This window comes from Balaenoptera musculus, chromosome 10, assembly GCF_009873245.2.
Source record: "Balaenoptera musculus isolate JJ_BM4_2016_0621 chromosome 10, mBalMus1.pri.v3, whole genome shotgun sequence".
Taxonomy (NCBI): Eukaryota; Metazoa; Chordata; class Mammalia; order Artiodactyla; family Balaenopteridae; genus Balaenoptera; species Balaenoptera musculus.
Window position 1 is genome coordinate 35,305,495 of NC_045794.1, and position 22,568 is coordinate 35,328,062.

Below are 22,568 nucleotides of genomic sequence, written 5' to 3' on the forward strand. Positions count from 1 at the left end.
CAGCATGCATAGAGCCAGAACAGATACTGGAGCAGTGACATTTTATACCAAATGTCCAAATACAATAAAGCACAGAATAAGCAAGGGCTGTGTGCCATTGGACTGCAGCCAGTGTCTGAAAAATAACATGAAAGTATGCTGTCTAAAAATTTCCTTCCACTAGATTTCACTCTTTCCTCTTTAGGAAAAGAGGAGTTATCAGGAGTTCTCATTTAATTAAAAAAATATCGATTTATTATGTAGCTAATATTCACTCTTCTTAAGAAGTGCAAGTAGGGTCAAGTTGCTGTTTGATGAGGATGGAAGACTTTATCCAAAGGATCTATCATTGAGTTATGCCACTGTGTTCTTTAGACTTTGCACTAGCTTTAGTTGTCAGCAACTTGTCCTAGTCAATGGTTTGTCTACACACCTCCACACACATATACACATAGGAGTCTCTAAAATGTCAAGCACTCTTACCTTGCATATTGGTGAACTCTATTGCCCTAGTGAGGGATATTGATTTCCTATTATTCCTAGATGCCACATGATGAATTTCTATTAGTTGTAAACACTTACAAGACTGACTTTTATTTTCTGCTTCATCGCATCAGTCTGCCAGGGCAGGACATCTGTAAATGAGACCCAGTGCACTTCATCAGACACTCTTCCACCTTGGTGCTTAAAATAATGATGCTTTCAAGCTGTCTAAATATAAAAAACTTGTCTTTAACAACCCACTGCTATCTTGCCAGAGCCTCACGGTAAAGTCTCTTAAAATAACAAACTACACTCACTTCTCAAATCTACTCTGGGCTTGACTTATTGCTTTTCTCTACAGGCCACCAAACTGTTACTTATATCTCATTGATGTACGTTGGCTTCAGAATTAGCCAGGAAAATTCCTATTGGCCTTTGCAAGTAAGAAAGATTACTGATGAAGAAAATACATTAAACCACACTACAAAATAGGCCTTCAGGATGAATTAGATTGTTTGGACAACGACAATTTTGAGAGTTCATTGGTATCTTAGAATGCATAAAAAACACATGTCAACTTCTTTAAACATTTTAAGTAAGGATTTACAGTTTGACTTGGATTTGTTTTAGTGATGAATGAGATCTGCCGTCTCTTCTACTTGTTGAAAAAAGCCTACTTCAACCAGAAAGCCAAGATTTTCCCCAGAGGTTTTAAAATCTTTTAAATAGCATATGCGACTCCTGAGAGAGAACTCCAAAAGGTTATGGAATTCATTGCCATTGAGGGAAAAAAAACCAATAGTGAATATTAAGAGAAAAATAAGAGTATAACTTATAAGAAAAGAATATTTGTCAAAAGATATTTTAGAAGTAACCTTGCTGGTCTTTCTCTTTTAGTACATCCTTCACATTTACTGCAGGGTGTCTCTGATATTCAACATTGCCTTGACAACCTTCCTGGCATTCATCCACTGTGGGAAATGATCCCCCATATTTGTTTAATCACATGTGGTTTACATTCTCTTCTTTGTTCTCTGACTTGGTTGGACGTGTCTCATGAGCTTCTTTACATTATATGATAACTAAAATATGTCTTGGATCATCCCAATGAGCATTTTTACTAATTTTCCAAACATTAACTGCCTCATCTCACAACAGTTACATTTGACCACTTTTCTTCCTCCCATTATCCACTCTCTCTTCTCCTCTGTGATCTTTGGCAAATGGCTTTATCTTTAGGTTACTCTCTGTGTAATTCCAGTATACCTTGTTTATAGGGAAAAAAATAAAGCAACAATTTTCTTCCATAATAAAGAATCTCAGTTTGATGTGTAATATTATTTATAAAAACAAGTATTTTTTGTCTCTGTTTACCTAAATTCCATTTACATGAAACCAAAAGAGATGGTTGTATATCTTTAAATTTCAGAGAGCTCCATTCATCAATTCAACAAATATTTGAGTTCTTACTATATGCTGAGTACTACTTCAGATATGGGGAATATAACAGTGAACAAAACAGGAAAAATTTCTGTATGCTCCTTGGAGTTTACATTCCAATGGGAGAGGCAGGTAATAAACAAACAAATGAGCAACACCTACTATACGTCAAGATATCCAAGGATTTATTCAGCTAAGTGACACCACGGCAGTTTTGCTAATTAGGAGAAGCATAGGGTTACTGAAAGAAATCAGGCACTCGAGATTCTAAATAAGAAACAAAAATATCACCCAAAGCATGAGTACAATTCTTCAGGTCACCACTGCTCACTGTCATCTTAAATCTTGTTGCTAGGACATACTAAGCATAGAAAAGCTAAGGACACTTTACAAGCTGGGGACATTTTTGGTAGAATGATGTTCTGCTATTCATGATCTAAATTCAGTCTGATAGGAGAAATAGAAATTAACAAAGAGAAAGAAGCATATCTGTAAGTTGGTTTTTGAAATTATTTAAAGCTTATAATCTAATTCCTATGAAGAGAGATATACAAATTATTACATTGAAAAATGTTGATATTTTATTGGTATTTAGGAATCTATTGTCATTCTATTCTAAGTGGTTATCAATACCCTTTCGTTAAACTATAATCTAATTTGCATCTTAAATTTCTCAAAAACCAGGGGTGGACAGTCTTTAGCCTTCCAAAATACGACTTTTGCTCTGATACCATGGTTTCATTTTTGCAGGGTAGAGTACTCAGTGTTATTACATTTTTATCCTTTAATGCTTCTCTAATAGAAATGGGGTCCCTTCATTTGATTTGGGAAATGAATGCCCAGTTGGGGAATTCAAAACCATGTTGGTTTCAAGCTTGAGTTCCTCTGCACAGTACCAAGTTCTTTTCCTTGGCCCCAAGGCATGTGTCTCAATGAGAAAATGTGGGGAAATGATGAATCGAGGATATCCTGAGACCATCTTGCCTAGATACTTAACATTGTCCTGAAATTCTGTCTAGATGTGGCCCATGATTAATAGAGCCACACTTGGATGTAATCACATTTGGACACATCCATCCAAATTACATGTCAAATGCAATTTGGACATCAGTGTTCAAATGTGATTTTATTAGCTATAGGCAAAAGGTAAACCATTGTATGTAAGAAATTGGAGTAGATACATACCATTGGTGCTGCTCATTTATTTTATATGGGAAATATACCCTTCTGAATAAAAAATAACTTTTTCTCCTATATGAAGCAAGAGACAAAGTTGGAACTCTGTTCCTCACCATAAACTGATGAAACTACAATAGGGTGCGTGACAACAATGTACCTAAATCATTCTCACATCACTGAGTCACAAATGGGACAGACAGCTGAAGGCATTGTTAGATTTGATAGCAGACTGTAATAAGGAAGCTTTGAATTATTGAATACTGATAACATTTCTTAAAGAACAGAGTAAATGAACGTTTTATAATATACAATCACAGGACCAGACTGTCTCTACCCTGGTCTTAGTAGCCGAACACATCTTGCCTTGTAATTCTCTTAATTCAACACTTTCATCTGGTTTTCAAAATGTAATTTTTAAAACATATGCAGAGGGGAGACCTTCAAGATGGCAGAGGAGTAAGATGTGGAGATCACCTTCCTCCCCACAAATACATCAGAAATACATCTACATATGGAACAACTCCTACAGAACACCTACTGAATGCTGGCAGAAGACCCAGACTTCCCAAAAGGCAAGAAACTCCCCAAGTACATGGGTAGGGCAAAGAATAAAGAAAAAATAGAGACAAAAGAATAAGGATGGGACCTGCACCACTGGGAGGGAGCTGTGAAAGAGGAAAAGTTTCCACACACTAGGAAGCCCCTTCACTGTGGAGATGACAGGGTGACGGAGGGAAGCTTCAGAGCCACAGAGGAGAGCGCAGAAGAAACAGGGGTGCAGAGGGCAAAGCGGAGAGAGATTCCCATACAGAGGATCGGCGCCAACCAGCACTCACCAGCCCGAGAGGCTTGTCCGGTCACCCGCCGGGACTGGTGGGGGCTGGGAGCTGAGGCTCTGGCTTCGGAGGTCGGATCCCAGGGAGAGGACTGGGGCTCGCTGCTTGAACACAGCCTGAAGGGGGCTAGTGCACCACAGCTAGCTGGGAGGGAGTCCGGGAAAAAGTCTGGACCTGGCTAAGAGGCAAGAGAACACTGCTTTGGGGTGTGCAAGGAGAGGGGATTCAGAGCACCGCTTAAATGAGGTCCAGAGACAGGCGCAAGCCACGGGTATCAGCGCAGACAACAGAGACGGGCATGAGACGCTAAGGCTGCTGCTGCCGCCACCAAGAAGCCTGTGTGCAAGCACAGGTCACTATCCACACCTCCCCTAATGGGAGCCTGTGCAGCCCGCCACTGCCAGGGTCCCATGATCCAGGGACAACTTCCCCAAGAAAACACATGGCCCGCCTCAAGCTGTTGCAACATCATGCCGGCCTATGCTGCTGTAGGCTCGCCCCGCATTCCGTACCCCTCCCTCCCCATGGCCTGAGTGATCCAGAGCCCCCTAATCAGCTGCTACTTTAACCCCGTCCTGTCTGGGCGGGAACAGACGCCCTCAGGCAACCTACACGCAGAGGTGTGGCCAAATCCAAAGCTGAACCACAGGAGCTGTGAGAACAAAGGAGAGAAAGGGAAATCTCTCCCAGCAGCCTCAGGAGCAGTGGATTAAATCTCCACAATCAACCTGATGTACCCTGCATCTCTGGAATACCTGAATAGACAATGAATCATCCCAAAATTAAGACAGTGGACTTTGGGAGCAACTGTAGACTTGGGGTTTGCTTTCTTCATCTAATTTGTTTCTGGTTTTATGTTTATCTTAGTTTAGTATTTAGAGCTTATTGTCATTGGTAGATTTATTTATTAATTTGGTTGCTCTATTCCTTTTTTTAAAATATATATAGATATACCTATTTTTTTCCTTTTTCTCTTTTTGTGAGTGTGTATATGTATGCTTCTTTGTATGGTTTTGTCTGTATAGCATTGCTTTTACCATTTGTCCTAGGGTTCTGTCTGTCCATTTTTTTCTTTTTTTAGTATAGTTTTTAGCACTTGTTATCACTGGGGGATTTGTTTTTTGGTTTGGTTGCTCTCTTCTTTCTTTCTTACTTTCTTTCTTTCTTTCTTTTTATTATTTTTAATTTTTTTTAATTTTCAATAACTTTTAGTTTTTATTCTAATAACTCTTTTATTTTATTTTTTTCTTTCTTTTTTTCTCTCTTTTTTTCTGAGCCATGGGTCTTGGTGCTCCGGCCAGGTGTCAGGCCTGTGCCTCTGAGGTGGGAGAGCTGAGATCAGGACATTGATCCACCAGAGACCTCCCGGCTCCACATGATATCAAATGGCAAAAGGTCTCCCAGAAATCTCCATCTCAAAGCTAAGACACAGCTCCACTCAACAACCAGCAAGCTACAATGCTGGACACCCTATGCCAAACAACTAGCAAGACAAGAACACAGCCCCACCCATTAGCAGAGAGGATACCTAAAATCATAAGGTCACGGACACCGGAAAACACACCACAGGACGTGGTCCTGCCCACCAGAAAGACAAGATCCAGTCTCATCCACCAGAACACAGGCACGAGTCCCCTCCACCCAGAAGTCTACACAACCCACTGAACCAACCTTACCCACTGGGGGCAGACACCATAAACAATGGGAACTACGAACCTGCAGCCTGTGAAAAGGAGACCCCAAACACAGTAAGTGAAGCAAAATGAGAAGACACAGAAACACACAGCAGATGAAGGAGCAAGGTAAAAACCCACCAGACCAAACAAATGAAGAGGAAATAGGCATTCTACCTGAAAAAGAATTCAGAGTAATGATAGTAAAAATGATCCAAAATCTTGTAAATAGAATGGAGAAAATAAAAGAAACGATTAACAAGGACCTAGAAGAATTAAAGAGCAGACAAACAATGATGAACCACACAATAAATGAAATTAAAAATTCTCTAGAGGATCAATAGCAGAATAACAGAGGCAGAAAAACAGATAAGTGACCTAGAATATAAAATAGTGGAAATAACTACCACAGAGCAGAATAAAAAAAAAGAATAAAAAGAATTGAGGACAGTCTTATAGACCTCTAGGACAACATTAAAATCACCAACATTCGAATTATAGGGGTCCCAGAAGAAGAAGAGAAAAGAAAGGGACTGAGAAAATATTTGAACAGATTATAGTTGAAAACTTCCCTAATATGGGAAAGGAAATAGTCAAGTCCAGGAAGCGTAGAGAGTCCCATACAGGATAAATCCAAGGAGAAACATGCCAACACACATATTAATCAAACAATCAAAAATTACATACAAAGAAAAAATATTAAAAGCAGCAAGGGAAAAACAACAAATAACATACAAGGGAATCCCCATAAGGTTAACAGCTGATCTTTCAGCAAAAACTCTGCAAGCCAGAAGGGAGTGGCAGGACATACTTAAAGTGATACAAGGGAAAAACCTACAACCAAAATTACTCTAACCAGCAAGGATCTCATTCAGATTTGATGGAGAAATTAAAACCTTTACAGACAAGCAAAAGCTAAGAGAATTCAACACCACCAAACCACCTTTACAACAAATGCTAAAGGAACTTCTCTAGGCAGAAAACACAAGAGAAGGAAAAGACCTAAAATAACAAAACCAACACAGTTCAGAAAATGGTAATAGGAACATACATATCAATAACTACCTTAAATATAAATGGATTAAATGCTCCCACCAAAAGACATAGACTGGCAGAATGGATACAAAAACAAGACCCGTATATATGCTGTCTACAAGAGACCTACTTCAGACCTAGCGACACATACAGACTGAAAGTGAGGGGATGGAAAAAGATATTCCATACAAATGGAAATCAAAAGAAAGCTGGAGTAGCAATTCTCATATCAGACAAAATAGACTTTAAAATAAAGACTGTTACAAGAGACGTAGAAGTACACTACGTAATGATCAAGGCATCAATCCAAGAAGAAGATATAACGCTTGTAAATATTTATGCACCCAACATAGGAGTACCTCAATACATAAGGAAAATGCTAACAGCCATAAAAGGGGAAATCGACAGCAACACTATGATAGTAGGGGACTTTAACACCCCACTTTCATCAATGGACAGATCATCGATAATGAAAATAAATATGGAAACACAACTTTAAATGATACATTAAACAAGATGGACTTAATTGATATTTATAGGACATTCCATCCAAAAACAACAGAATACACTTTCTTCTCAAGTGCTCATGGAACATTCTCCAGGATAGATCATATCTTGGGTCACAAATTAAGCCTTGATAAATTTAAGAAAATTGAAATCATATCAAGTATCTTTTCTGACCACAATGCTATAGGACTAGATATCAATTACAGGAAAAAATCTGTAAAAAATACAAACACCTGGAGGCTAAACAATACACTACTAAATAACCAAGAGATCACTGAAGAAATCAAAGAGGAAATCAAAAAATACCTAGAAACAAATGACAATGAAAACACAACGACCCAAAACCTATGGGATGCAGCAAAAGCAGTTCTAAGAGGGAAGCTTATAGCAATACAATCCTACCTCAAGAAACAAGATATAGCTCAAATAAACAACCTAGCCATACACCTAAAGCAATTAGAGAAAGAAGAACAAAAAAAACCCCAAAGTTAGCAGAAAGAAAGAAATAATAAAGATCAGATTAGAAATACATGAAAAAGAAATGAAGGAAACGATAGCAAAGATCAATAAAATAAAAGTTCGTTCCTTCAGAAGATAAACAAAATTGATAAAACATTAGCCAGACTCATCAAGAAAAAAAGGGAGAAAACTCAAATCAGTAGAATTAGAAATGAAAAAGAAGAAGTAACAACTTACACTGCAGAAATACAAAGGATCATGAGAGATTACTATAAAAAACTACATGCCAATAAATTGGACAACCTGGAAGAAACGGGCAAATACTTAGAAAATCACAACCTTCCAAGACTGAACCAGGAAGAAATAGAAAATATAAACAGACCAATCACAAGCACTGAAATTGAGACTGTGATTAAAAATCTTCCAACAAAAAAAAGCCCAGGACCAGATGGCTTCACAGGTGAGTTCTATCAAACATTTAGAGAAGAGCTATCACCTATCCTTCTCAAACTCTTCCAAAATATTGCAGAGGGAGGAACACTCCCAAACTCATTGTATGAGGCCACCATCACCCTGATACCAAAACCAGGCAAAGATGTCACAAAGAAAAAAAACTACAGGCCAATATCACTGATGAACATAGATGGAATAATCCTCAACAAAATACTAGCAAACAGACTCCAACAGCACATTAAAAGGATGATACATCATGATCAAGTGGGGTTTATCCCAGGAATTCAAGGATTCTTCAACATACGCAAATCAATCAATGTGATACACCATATTAACAAACTGAAGGAAAAAAGCCATATGATCATCTCAATAGATGTAGAAAAAGCTTTTGGCAAAGTTCAACACCCATTTATGATAAAAACCCTCCAGAGAGTAGGCATAGAGGGAACTTACCTCAACATAATAAAGGCCATATATGACAAACACACAGCCAACATCGTTCTCAATGGTGAAAAACTGAAAACATTTCCTCTAAGATCAGGAACAAGACAAGGTTGTCCACTCTCGCCACTGTTATTCAACATAGTTTTGGAAGTTTTTGCCATGGCAATCAGAGAAGAAAAAGAAATAAAAGGAATACAAATCACAGAAGAAGAAGTAAAGCTGTCGCTGTTTGCTGATGACATGATACTATACATAGAGAATCCTAAAGATGCTACCAGAAAACTACTAGAGCTAATCAATGAATTTGGTAAAGTAGTAGGATACAAAATTAATGCACAGAAATCTCTTGCATTCCTATACACTAATGATGAAAATTCTGAAAGAGAAATTAAGGAAACACTCCCATTTACGATTGCAAAAAAAGAATAAAATACCCAGGAATAAACCTACCTAAGGAGGCAAAAGACCTGTATGCAGAAAACTATGAGACACTTATGAAAGAAATTAAACATAATAACAAATGGATGAGAGATATACCATGTTCTTGGATTGGAAGAATCAACATTGTGAAAATGACTATACTATCCAAAGCAACCTGCAGATTCAATGCAATCCCGATCAAACTACCAATGGCATTTTTCACAGAACTAGAACAAAAAATTTCACAATTTTTATGGAAACACAAAAGACCCCGAATAGCCAAAGAAATCTTGAGAAAGAAAAACGGATTTGGAGGAATCAGGCTCCCGGACCTCAGACTACAGTACAAATGTAAAGTAACCAGGACAGTATGGTACTGGCACAAAACAGAAATATAGATCAATGGAACAGGATAGAAAGCCCAGAGGTAAACCCATGCACATATGGTCACCTTATTTTTGATAAAGGATGAAAGAATATACAATGGGGAAAAGACAGCCTCTTCAATAACTGGTGCTGGGAAAACTGGACAGCTACATGTAAAAGAATGAAATTAGAATGCTCCCTAACACCATACACAAGAGTAAACTCAAAACGGCTTAAAGACCTAAATATAAGACCAGACACTTTAAAACTCTTAAAGGAAAACATAGGCAGAACACTCTATGACATAAATCACAGCAAGATCCTTTTTGACCCAGCTCCTAGAGAAATGGAAATAAAAACAAAAATAAACAAATGGGACCTAATGAAACTTAAAAGCTTTTTTACAGCAAAGGAAACCATAAACAAGACGAAAAGAAAACCCTCAGAATGGGAGAAAGTATTTGCAAATGAAGCAACTGACAAAGGATTAATCTCCAAAATTTACAATCAGTCCATGCAGCTCAATATTAAAAAATCAAACAACCCAATCCAAAAATGGGCAGACCTAAACAGACTTTTCTCCAAAGAAGATATACAGATTGCCAACAGACACATGAAAGAATGCTCAACATCATTAATCATTAGAGAAATGCAAATCAAAACTACAATGAGATATCATCTCACACCGGTCAGAATGGCCATCATCAAAAAATCTAGAAACAATAAGTGCTGGAGAGGGTGTGGAGAAAAGGGAACCCTCTTGCACTGTTGGTGGGAATGTCAACTGATACAGCCACTATAGAGAACAGTATGGAGGTTCCTTAAAAAACTAAAAATAGAACTACCATATGACCCATCAATCCCACTACTGGGCATATACTCCAAGAAAACCATAATTCAAAAAGAGTTATGTACCACCATGTTTTTTGCAGCTCTATTTACTATTTACTCTATTTACCACCATGTTTTTTGCAGCTCTATTTTTTGCAGCTCTATTTATAGCAGGACATGGAAGCAACCTAAGTGTCCATGGACAAATGAATGAGTAAAGAAGATGTGAATATACAACGGAATATTACTCAGCCATCAAAAGAAACGAAATTGATTTATTTGTAGTGAGGTGGATGGACCTAGAGTCTGTCACGCAGAGTGAAATAAGTCAGAAAGAGAAAAACAAATACTGTATGCTAACACATATATATGGAATCTAAAAAAAAAAAAAAAATGGTTCTGAAGGACCTAGGGGCAGGACAGGAATAAAGACACAGACATAGAGAATGGACTTGAGGACACGGGTAGGGGAAAGGGTAAGCTGGGATGAAATGAGAGAGTGGCATGGACATATATACACTACCAAATGTAAATAGATAGCTAGTGGGAAGCAGCTGCATAGCACAGGGAGATCAGCTCGGTGTTTTGTGTCCACCCAGAGGGGTGGGATAGGGAGTTTGGGAGGGAGACACAAGAGGGAGGGGATATGGGGATATATGTATATGTATAGCTGATTCACTTTGTTATAAAACAGAAACTAACACACCATTATAAAGCTATTATACTCCAGTAAAAACGTTAAAAAAAAAAAGTATGCAGAAGGAAAGAAAGCCATGTCTCTATAACATGTACATACAATCTGTGCATGAAACTGCTATACATACATAAACTTCATGCCAAGAGAATCTCAGTATTTGCTAGTAATCTCCCGTTCATCAAATCTCCCTACTCAACAATCTGATTGGAAACCAACTATCCCGAGGCAGTTGCTTAGTGGAGAAAAATTTACAGTTGGTCTTCTTGTTCAAATTAGGGTCAGATAAAATGTGAGAACCTTCTGTGGTCGTGGGGAGGGATAGTTTAAAGCCCCTGATGGAGCTGACTTTGAGTGAGAGATGAGCAGGTGATGAGTGTCATCAGTGATTCTCTATTAGAACAGGTACAGCAGGTAAAAATAATTCCAGTACTTAGTCAAAAACAAAAAGGTTGTCACTTTTCACGGTTAGAGGCTGCGTGGCCCAGCAGAAATTATGTATTCTTTAGCCCGGGCTCTGCCACATGACAGCTACATCATTTTGTGACAATTTAACCTTTGTGAAGCAAATTCTTCTCATCCGTAAAATGGGTTAATAAGAGCAACATTTGGGGATGATTTTGTATGTAATGTAACTCTGTAGCTTAGGATGATGCTAGAACACGGCCAGTGCTCGATACTTTATACCGCAAGCATCCGCAGGTTTCCTTTAGCCTCTCATGTTGCTGGCTTACCAGCTCCCGCCTACACAGTAGCAGTGCCAGCCCCACCACACTGCAAGTCCTCCACAGTTATTTCTGTGTCGCCACAGTGTGACCCACATTGCACAGTGTGACCCACAATTTGCTCCTGTTCTTCTATCCTTCTTTGAAGCCACCTCATACGTCTCTATGAGAGAGGTGCCCCTGTCTATGGTCCCGCTCCTGGTACCCTCTGGGAGGACTCGGCTCTGACCCAAGTCCCATCAGAGACCTCAGGAGGCCATTGCTGTGCCATGGATGAGGGCAGAAAGGAGAAGATGGCCGTTTTCCTTTTTCATCTGGACCTTGAGGCAGCCCTGGATGCGATCCTGAAAACAGACCTATCTGCTTCCTCTGCTTCACTCTCAGGATAACCCTGACCTTGGAATCATGCTTGGAAATCAACCATGCTTGCTGGCCTTTCTCTGTCTCTTCCATCTGTCTCCAGCAATGTGCTAATTACTGTCCAGGCATTGTGTCATCCTCGCAAGAAGCCTGTGAGATTGACAGATGAAGATGGGGATTCAGAATATCATCCTCTCTCCTCTTCTATCTCCCATAAATAAATACTTGGGGTATCACCACCCTCAGATGCCCCCATTAAGATGAGTCTAAAACATATTGCAAGTGGTAGCAATGGTTATTATTTTTTTAAAGACTTTTTTGATGTGAACCATTTTTAAAGTCTTTATTGAATTTGTTACAATATTGCTTCTGTTTTATGTTTTGGTTTTTTGGCGGCGAGGCATGTGGGATCTTAGCTCCCTGACCAGGGATTGAACCTACACCCCCTGCACTGGAAGGTGAAGTCTTAACCACTGTCCCACCAGAGAAGTCCCAGCAATGATTATTATTATCATTCCATTCTAAGTCAAGGTCAAAGTTTATGCTGATTCAACGAGTCTGCAGAAATATGCAGAGTAGGAACTGAACTACAGAAATCAGAGTACCAGGGAGAGAATGGGGGTAGGGAGTTAGAAGACTAGGGAAGACAGTTTTGAAAACCAAAATCTGGTCATTATAAAAAATAATGTATAAGTGGGGAATCTAAGAAAATGTACGTATCATCTCTTTTATTAGTTCTCTTTGTTTTTAATTTATTAGATGGCATAAGATACTTCTCTCACACTTTCCCCCAAAATCCCTGCCTTGATCCCTTCTTTAAAAAAATAAAAGGACAAGTAATGCCATCTTCTAGATGAAGAGCAAGACTTTCTCTTCTCTTTCCCCTACTTTCCATTTCCTTAATTCATCTTTCTATCTCCAAGTACAGGTGGGAAATAATTGAGGAACAATTTTGGGGGGAATGAAATTTTGATCCCAGTCTACAAGAAATCTCTAGAGATTACTTTCAAGCTAAAATCTACTTCATACCCAGTAGAAAGCTTTCATTTCATGAAATGAAAAGCTAAATGCTAACAGTCTAAGAACATCTTTCCAAAAGAAGGCACACTAAGTGCACTTGCCCAATTACTACCAAGAAGTATTCTCTTCCTTTTTTTTTTTTTACTTTTATAAAAAAATTGAAGTGTAGTTGATTTACAATGTTGTGTCAGTTTCAGGTGTACAGAAAAGTGATTCAGATATATATAGAGAGAGAGATACAGATATAGGTATTCTTTTTCGGGTTCTTTTCCATCATAGGTTATGACAAGGTAATGAATATAGCTCCCTGTGCTATACACTAGGTCATTATTGTGTATCTATTTTATATAGATAATAGTGTGTATCTGTTAATCCTAAACTCCTCCTTAAACCAAGAAATAAGAGAGAGAATTTCTCTACAGATCATGTTCTGTGTTTTTTAGCCAGGGCTAGTGAAAGATTCTCTGGTTACCATTGCCAAGCATAATTTTTTTTATGACAGATGTCAGTTATATTTTAGCAAAAGACTAAATTCATTTTCAATTCTGTTGCAAGAGTCTTCCAAGTAGCATAGAAAGAACAAGATATTATCAGTGGGGAAAAAAACCCCAAAAACAAATGCACTTTAATAAAATGCAATCGTTCACAAGTATTATTACCGATCCATTTCCTACTAATATTTTAGATCAAAATGTTCCAAATTTATTCAGCTCCAATGCTTTGGGTTTTCTGAATTTCCAAAATTACATGTCTATTTGCTGCTGAAATCTGAAAAACCAGGAGAGGCGAGACCAACAAGAAATTTGCATACACACCAATAGAAAGGGATGATATTGCATCATTTTCTTCTTATATATTTATTTCTTATTAGAGGTTTAAAGTGATCCATAGATCAAGAAATTAATAGACGTTGAAAACTTTCCTGGTTACCACCACTCACACACTCGCCTTTCCTTTAAGGTCTATTCTGCCTTAATCAGAATTTTTAGCGAAGAGGGGAGTGGAATGGAAACTCCTAAAATGTTCAGGCACACTATTATCAGCACACCTCTATTAGCTGCATATAGAGAAATCTTGGAAAAAATTAAGATTTTTATATTGAGATAGCAGATTGAAATCTTAAATTAATATTTTGTTTATTAGTTTTTCATATCCAAGTTTTTAAAAAAATATTCTTTAAGTATAGGACTGTTAATTTAGTGATCATTTCATTACTAGAAATAAAAATATGGATTCAGCTTAAAGGTTTCTTCATTATTTAGTGTATTTCTTCTTCACATGCTAGTTATGAACTTTAATTTGGTACCTCTATCCAAAAACCAAGAGCAGATGAGACACCTAAAAATATCTTCATTTGCATCTGTTTTCCTTCCTTATGAGAAGGAGAGTCATCCCACCTGATTTTGCCTTGACAACAAGGAAATAACTAATGACAATTTGGGAATTAATTCACTGTTCATCTTGCAAGCTAGTAGGTCAGGCCCTCCATCGTTTGGTTCAAATTGATGCTAAATTTCAAGAGAGCAGGACAGGAGTCTTTGGCATTTTTCCATTCCATATAGCTGCTAGCAGAGATGATTAACAATGCTCCCTTGATGTGAATTAAGGAACTCGGTTAAGTGAATTAGATCCTATTTACCTTGTCTTCATACACAAATATGCTGTTATAAGGTTCTTATTTTTAAAAAGTAGTGGAACAAAATATAACTAAATTACCCCATATTTATAAAATATGGATCACTTCCTTCCTATAAAAGTTTAAGACCAGGTCTCCAGAAAGAAAGACAGAAACATGTATTGATGCACATCAAATCTGCATTGGTTTCTTATTATCAGATTAAAGAGACAATCTAAGGATATAAGTTATGACTTAATTTTGATTTTGTTTGCATACCACTACCCAATGTAGATAAAACAACCATCACAGAACAAAACGGATACACCCAACAGCTGGCTGCATTTAAATGATTTTAAAATAGGTGCTTATAAAAAGTCAATTTTGGGTGTTTAGCTGCTTAGGAATGAAACAAATCACAGGTATGTTTTCATGTTGATTTTCTCTGGCAGGACTGGGAATTCCCACATTTCATGGGAGACGTCGATGTAAATCTTCCCGGTTTGCACACGCCTCACATGCAGTTCAAGATTCCTTTCTTCCAGAAGATCTTCAAGGAGGAATACCGTATTCACATAACAGGTATAATTTTGAACACAGTTTGATTGTCTCCTAGTTAGAGTCATGCTAGCTGCTATAAAAGGCAAAGCACATGGTAACATTTTAGAGGCATACAGGAATATGGTTTTATTTTACTCACGTAACAGTGCAAGGCGGTTGCAGATCAGCAGGGGGCTGTGGACCATCCTTCAGGGACTTAGATTCCTGGTGGCTTTAACAATTTCAACTTCAACATCCAGTGGGCAAATGGGAATAATGAGAATGGGGAAAATGACTAAGAGGGTTTGCCTGTTTCTTAACCCCCTGGCCTGGAAATAAAACGTGTCACCTCATGCACATTCCATGGGGAATAACTAGTGAGATAGCCCCACGTAGAGTTGAGGAGAGCAGAGAGATGTGGTCCCCCATTGGGCAGCCACTTGTGATGTCAAGTCTCATGTTCCAGCCTAGGAGTATCAGAGATGAGTCATATCTTTGTTATGGATCGTTTGCTATCTCTGCCACACTCCATAGACCACTACACCTTGGTTTTGTTCATTAGGTGGGTTTCTTTTTCACAACATACAGCTCGGTATATTTTTTTCATCGTGAATACTCTTTACGCTTTGTTCCTCATTTGCTTCTGAGATCAAAACAGTGGTACCCTAGAGCTCCAATCAGACCATGTGCCTTTAGGGAGTTGGACCACTTCTCATTTGATTGAGTGAAACTTACTGCTGTGGCAGGGCTCATGTTTGTCTCAGGCGAATCTCTTGTGGATCCTCAGATTATTCCATTTTCAGATGTGTCCTGCTCTTGAAATAGCTCGAATATGATTTATTATAATTTTCTTTCATGACAACTCAGTCATTCTCATCTAAACAAGGCTTCCCAGAGCTTCGTTTTATACCTCTTTTTCTCTTTATAACAAGAAGCAGTCAGCTGAATGTTCACAGAGAGAGAATGGCATTAGTTCTCAAGCTGTTCAAATGCAGGTAGTGAATGTGTGTGTGTTTTAAGGACAGTGGCCTAGGATCCCACACCTGCTATAATAAAAACTGCTGAAGAAATCTGTGCTTACACGACCGTCTGTGCTGCCGAATAAAAATAGCCTGAGCACAGAAAACGTGAACATCTGAGTACTGCAAAAAAACCTTTGCTCAACTTGAAGGCTGTTTTTTGCTTTGAGCATGAGGCAACCTTCCTAAATTGGAGAATGAGCTCATGAATAGGGAAGATGCAGCAGGTTTCTTTTCCTATTCAAAATGAATGAGGCTCTTCTATTAAATTCACTGGGTAAATCAATCAATTTGAGTTCAGGTCACATAGTGTGGTTTCAGAGTCCCCACTTAATCTCTGCAGCATGCTACCCTCTCGGACTTCTAAAACAGCTATCACACACGTGGTATCATCATATCCCTTTGGGTGGGCTTTTACCGGGACCATCTGTTCTTGCTATCAGCTCTTGTCTCAGACCATCATGGCACTAATATTGTCTCTGACTGAATATCAGAAGCCCTATCAAAAATATACTGTTTGAGTGCAGAATATCAGGTTTAAAAAAGGGGGTAATGGAGGAAGACTCAGAAAATCCACTGGCCAGAAAGAAAAATAAAACTGTTAAAAATATTTAATTTTGGGCACTTTTGCATAGCTTTGTTATATATGCTGTCATTTATAGACAGGGGCAGGGGTAGGTTTTGTGGGTCCCAAAGCTTACACAATTTGGAATGCTTTACTTAAGAATATGAATACAAAATTACAACTAAAACTTGTATTCAGTGTCTGGGAAGGGAGCCAGGCATACAGGAATCTCTGATGATTCAGCATCATTACTTTCAAGGTAAAGCCTCCTGTGCCTTTGAACTAAAACCTTCATCCCACCAAGTATTATTTTCTAAAAACGTAAAAGGAGGAAAGCCTAGCTAAGTTTTTGCAATAGAGACTTCACATTATTAAAGTTTTCCAGAAGATAGAAATATATTATAATTAAGGCTTTGGGGTAGTATTTGTCAAATTATGCTGATTATCATATCATCCAGGAATTTTATAAATATACAGATTGTTGGGCCCCATTCCTAGTGGTCCCAACCCAGTAGGTCTGGGCAAAGGCCAAGGAATGGGACTTTTGTAAAGCTGCCTTGGGTGATGCTGACCATTGAGAACTGCTCCTTTCTGATTGAGAAGACACCGGTGAGGTCAGACTGTCTCCCTGAGAAGAACCATGCAAGTGATTGGGTATCTGGACCTACTAGGAAGGCTTTCGAGGATTCTGGGGCTTAAATTCAAAATAAGATAGGATACATGTGGGCTTTGGGGTGAAGGGCTCCACCATAAACTATTTAAATCCAGTTTGTGGTAAGATGGTCATGTGCGTCCCCAAATCCAAGATAAAAATTTCTAGGAAAATGGTGACAGGTTTGGAGGCTGAAAAAAGAACTTTCCCCTCTTGTTTTGTTCTGTTGCTCTCTTTGTTCTATGAATTGGTGAAGAGGTTGCTGAACCCACTCTGGAGTATCACCCAACTCCCCTGAAAGGCCTTTGACTTTATCTGATGTAAGATAGTTGTTTCTGGGCAAACTCAGGTAAAACCCCCAAAACACAGTGCTACATGTTGTATTTTAACATGCTCAATAATTAGTAGCCCACAAATTTGCAAGTGAACCACAAATGCTAGCTTGATAGGTTCCTTCAAGTTCTACTTCTTTTTGTAAAGAGACCCTAACGCTTTCCTTGTTCAGCAAATCACCCCCGGGAGTATTAAGCATGAAACCCTCTATATCCATTTATGTTTCTCAAACTTTATGTGTATGAGAATCACCTGGAGAGCTTGTATAAAAGATCTATCAGCCACACACCCAGAGTCAGATGCCTGAGGTAGGAGGTGGAGCCCAGAATCTGCCATCCTCTTAAGCACCACCAATGATGCCTATGCAGGCGGCCAGAGAACCACACTTTGAGAAGCACTGCTTCTGAGAAACATTTTCTATAGTTAGAATTCCTCTCATCTCAGCTTTTATTTATTTTCTATGCACTTTTTAAAACAAAAACCAAGGAGCAGAATGCAAATTCAATAGAAATGGGGTAGCCAGTGAGAAAGGCACATGGCAGGGGCCTGGCAGGAGCTAGAAAGTTCAGAGCTGGGGCCAAAAGAGGAGGTCCCAAAGCAGAGCATGACCGACCGGGGAAAGGTCCAGAAGAAGCTGGAGTCAGAGCTAGGAAGGGATCCTACAGACCTCCAGATAACTCTGTCTATTGCTTTCTCTGTCTGTGTTTGTTCTGCACCAGAAGAGCCTAGACAAGGCTGGCTGGGGTTCTCCCAGGGTCAAGGATGGCTTGATGACCTCAACTATTATTTCTCTGTGATCTAGAAAAGATGTTCAGTGCATGCTGAGGCAATGGAATGTAAAGACTTGGTGCATAGGTTCCAGCCCTGCTACTAACTGGTGGCAGGGCCCTTGTCAAGCTCCTTAACCTCTTAGAGGTTCAGTTTTTTCATCTGTTAAATGGGGACAGTAATGGTACTTATCCCATAGGATTGCAGTGAGAATGAAATTAATTAATATGTACAAGGCACTTAAAACACTGCCTGCCATGAAGTAAGCACTCAATAAGCTCTCAGTATTTTTACCTAAAGCTTTTCCTTTCATCCCTCCAGAATCTGGCTTTCCTATTTAATTCACAAACATTAGGTAGCCTGAGAGAGGGCTCTCAAATTATTTTCCCACTATTCTGAGTTCTTTCCTGTTATTTACTGTTCTGAGTCCTCAAGAAAGAGAAATCTAAGAATGAAAAAAAAAATCTCTCTCCCAGTGAAATGCTCTGTATGTAGAGGGTCATCTGACACTGATGAGTTCCCATTGACATTTTAAAAGCCTTTAGGATTTGAGTATTTTTTAATCCTGATTCCTAGCTAGTTTTATTTATGCATGTCAGAAATAACTTGAATTGTTGCATCTGTTTAGCTCATCTGGATCCCCCTTGACAGATGGTTTGCTGCAGTATGTATGAGCTTTCAGTTTATAAGCTGGGCTACAGCTTATAAAAAATAAATCATCTCTATCCAAGGGTGTGTTAAAATATTTTTTTCTGGGAATTTTGACTTCAGTAATAAAGGGGATAAATGGTTAGTAATTCGGTCACATTGGTGTTTTTAGCCCAAGTCCATTGTTCTTCTCCTAAAAGTAAGTGCTAAATGCAACTGTGTAATTATCTCTTTTGCCTTCTTCCCTTTTACCTATAAGGTGAGTGCAAAGATGGATTCAAAATGTGATGTACTAAGTCTCAAGAGAGGAATGGCCTCTCAATTCAGTCTTGGAAGCTCCTCTGAGCCCTATTAATGCCGATCCCGGTGGAAGCTCTGCCATCTGTCATCCCAGCCAGACAAAGGAAGTGCCCCATTGGTGGCCATCATCTGAGTAAATTAGGAGAGGGTTGGGGGAAAGGCCAGAAGGAAGGCCTGTGCATCTGTGAGGCGAGAATTCACACTGCTGGCACGATGATACCCATGGGAAGCCTTTCGGCAAAAATGGAAAATGTAGAAGTAAACAAGCCTCTGTAGGTCTGTGTTCTATTTCAGTTTCCTGAGATGCGTGAGGGCACAGGTGCTTTACAATGGTGAGAATGTGGAAAATAATGCTGAAAACCCCTTCATTTTATTTCCATAGGTGCCTGATTTCTGGCAAATGAGTTCCCAAAGATTGTTTTTTAAAGAGCTCTCCTGTGTCAAACAGATCATGGAAAGTGCTGGCGAGGGCAGGCCAGTGGTCCATCCAGCAGAATATTCTGTCTGGCAAAATTAGCAAGGGACTTGTTATAGGGAATTACAACGCATCCCCTTCACCATGACAGTCCCCAGTGATCGTGAATTTATCCAAAGTACACAAGGATCTCTTGCTATTCTCTCAGTTATGAATTTTTCTAAACCTTTCCTGCAGCAATTTCCATTTTCAACACATTTGTGAAGCTCTAGGAGTTTACTATGTAAGTAAACTATGTTTACTTCTACATAAAGCAGCAATCCCTTTTATTTGTCCCAAACTCATCTTCTTCAAGGCCATGGTTGCTTTGCCCAATGCCTGTCAGTCCTTGCTGTCCCTAAGCTGGTCTGTCTTGTTCAGGCTTAGGTGTTCTGGGTTCACTTATGCATACACAGATGAGGATTTTTGTAATAAAACTCACGTGATTTTCAGGAGTTTGCCTTTATATCCAGAAGAAAGACTTGAAATATATAATTAATCATAATCTTTGAGACAAATATTTTGTTTTTCCCAATTTTCCAGATTTTATCTGATTTTAGCAGTATCCTGGAACTCACCAGATCATGGTGACACGTGTATTTGACTTGAAAGACTAGAACTTCACTCCTCGAAATTTTTCAGTATCTCAGACATTTACCTAATGATTAGTGGACATTTTCTGAGCTAACATGTGTCTAAAACTAAGCTGAGATCTAGGGAATATGGAAATGAGTGGCACAGTTCCCAATCTCAAGAAAGTCAGAGTTTGAGGGTCCTCTAATTCAGTACAACTGCATGGCCTTTTCTTTCACATTTTATCATCATAAGTTTCTACCTCTATTCATCATATTGGATTATGTCCTAAAGGAGTAGTCTCCCACTTATGGAAATGACAATGACAAGAGAGGTACTTTGAGAAGCTATATTCATTTGCTTTTAAGTCTTAAGGAGATAATTTATTAACTCAAGTAACTCCCATTAGTTCATCAATTATTTAGTAATTATCTCTCAATTTGCTAAATGATCTCCTCATGGCCCAAGCACTTAATGTGGTTTCTAGATATCCCTAAAATACCTAGGGGGGACTTAAAGAGATGCTAGCTCAGTGAGCACTGTTTTCACTGATCATGTCTGGAATGAGAGGACATTGAATACGGCCAAGAAGCCTGTTACAGCAAACTGTTATTTATTTAATTATCCGAACGTCGGCTTCTTCAAGGCCATGGTTTCCTGCTATCCCATAATGGACACTAAATGGTTCTGTGGAGCTTGACCACTGGACGCAGGAGTCTGGCTTAGCGGTGACACCCACTTGGTATAGAGGGCGCTCACAGCACAGCTCAACCTCAATGCTAACTGGCAACCCTACTGAGTAAAAGATTTTTCAAAATATTATAATTGCATATTTGAATCATGAAAGGTTCATTATATGGGGGAAATATCAGCACTTATAGTTTTCTTCCCTAGTTGAAAAAATAGTGCTTTCCCCCAAACTGTTGTCATTTCCTATGCTAAGTGAGGGTGATATTTAATGAAGAATTCTTTTAAAATGAACTAGCCCAGGATTCTGTAAACTCCCACAAAGTAAAATGATAAAATTACCACTGTAATATCATTTTTGACAATCAGTAAGATTCATTAAAAGCACAAAACACAAGAAAGAGGTAATCACACCTACACCATGCAGGGATTTCTCATTAAAGGAGACAGTGAGGTATTTCAAGAAGGAGATTAATAGAAATAATGTATGGATTATTACCCTTCCTCCTTGCTGATTTACATTATGCTATGTAGTTGAAACAACAGGGGAAAATGCAAAATCTCTCATGTGATAAATGCCGAAATACCAAACCTCTTGTTATGGTTGATTGTCGGTTCACAACAACACACATGGAAAAGTGACAGTAGAAGTACTTCTAGTCTTTTCTTTTTTGTGTCTTATACCTTGTCATGTGTGTCATTTCAGGGACTCAAATTTATTATTTTATGGTAAACTGCGTTTCTCAAAATATACAATCTTTTTTTTAAGGAAAGCTTTCTCCATCTGAAAATTGTGTATTGCATCTTTTTTTTTTTTGCTCTAATGGTGAGAATTTTCTGGCCAATCATAAAAAATTGAGGTTTAGGTGATGTTTATTTCACAGAATCATCAAAGAGACTTTTAGGACAGGGAAGAAATCTTAAGGATTATATAGCTCAACTCCTTCACTTTATAGGCAAGAACACTAAGGTTGAGTTGTCCCACCTGATTTTGCTTTCTAGTCTGCTGCATCTCATAAAAGTAGTGTTTTAAAGAGGAGAGAGCATTACCAAAGTAATAAAACACTGTATAGGAAAATGAAAGAATGGATGATAGAGAAAGACGAACATCCTTCCTTGTACAAATGGATAAATGGACCAGAAGTTATGTCAGGTGGGCAGGAAACAAACAAAAAGTAAGACGAGCCATTTCTTCTATATTTTCAGCTGTTCCAAGTTTCAACTGAGTGGCCACAGCAGTGGGGGGAAGTACAATGCTACCTTCACAGAGGAGAAAAAGATTCTCTCCTCTCTGCACTTCCCCACCCCCAACATGATCTGTCTGCCGGGGAGGGAAGAACCTATCTGCTTCCAAATTTGTGTATAAAAGACCTTGTCTCTGGACTAATACTACTGCAAGCTGTAGACAAATTACAATTGCTAAGGATTTTTAACAAGTTAAATATGGTGATTCATAAAGCATATTTATATATAGCTATACACTGGATCCTCTTGGATAATTAGTCCAGTG

The 22,568-nt window shown here is 38.6% G+C and overlaps 1 protein-coding gene across 2 annotated transcripts in view; it reads left to right on the plus strand.

The window, feature by feature from the left end:
- The window catches only part of TMEM117 (transmembrane protein 117), a 540,188-nt gene that overhangs the window by 512,007 nt on the left and 5,613 nt on the right, over positions 1-22,568 (plus strand). For both annotated transcript variants that reach the window (XM_036866945.1, XM_036866946.1), the window contains one exon: positions 14,972-15,101. In XM_036866945.1, the coding sequence (XP_036722840.1) occupies positions 14,972-15,101 (130 nt within the window). The remainder of the gene's footprint in view (positions 1-14,971; positions 15,102-22,568) is intronic.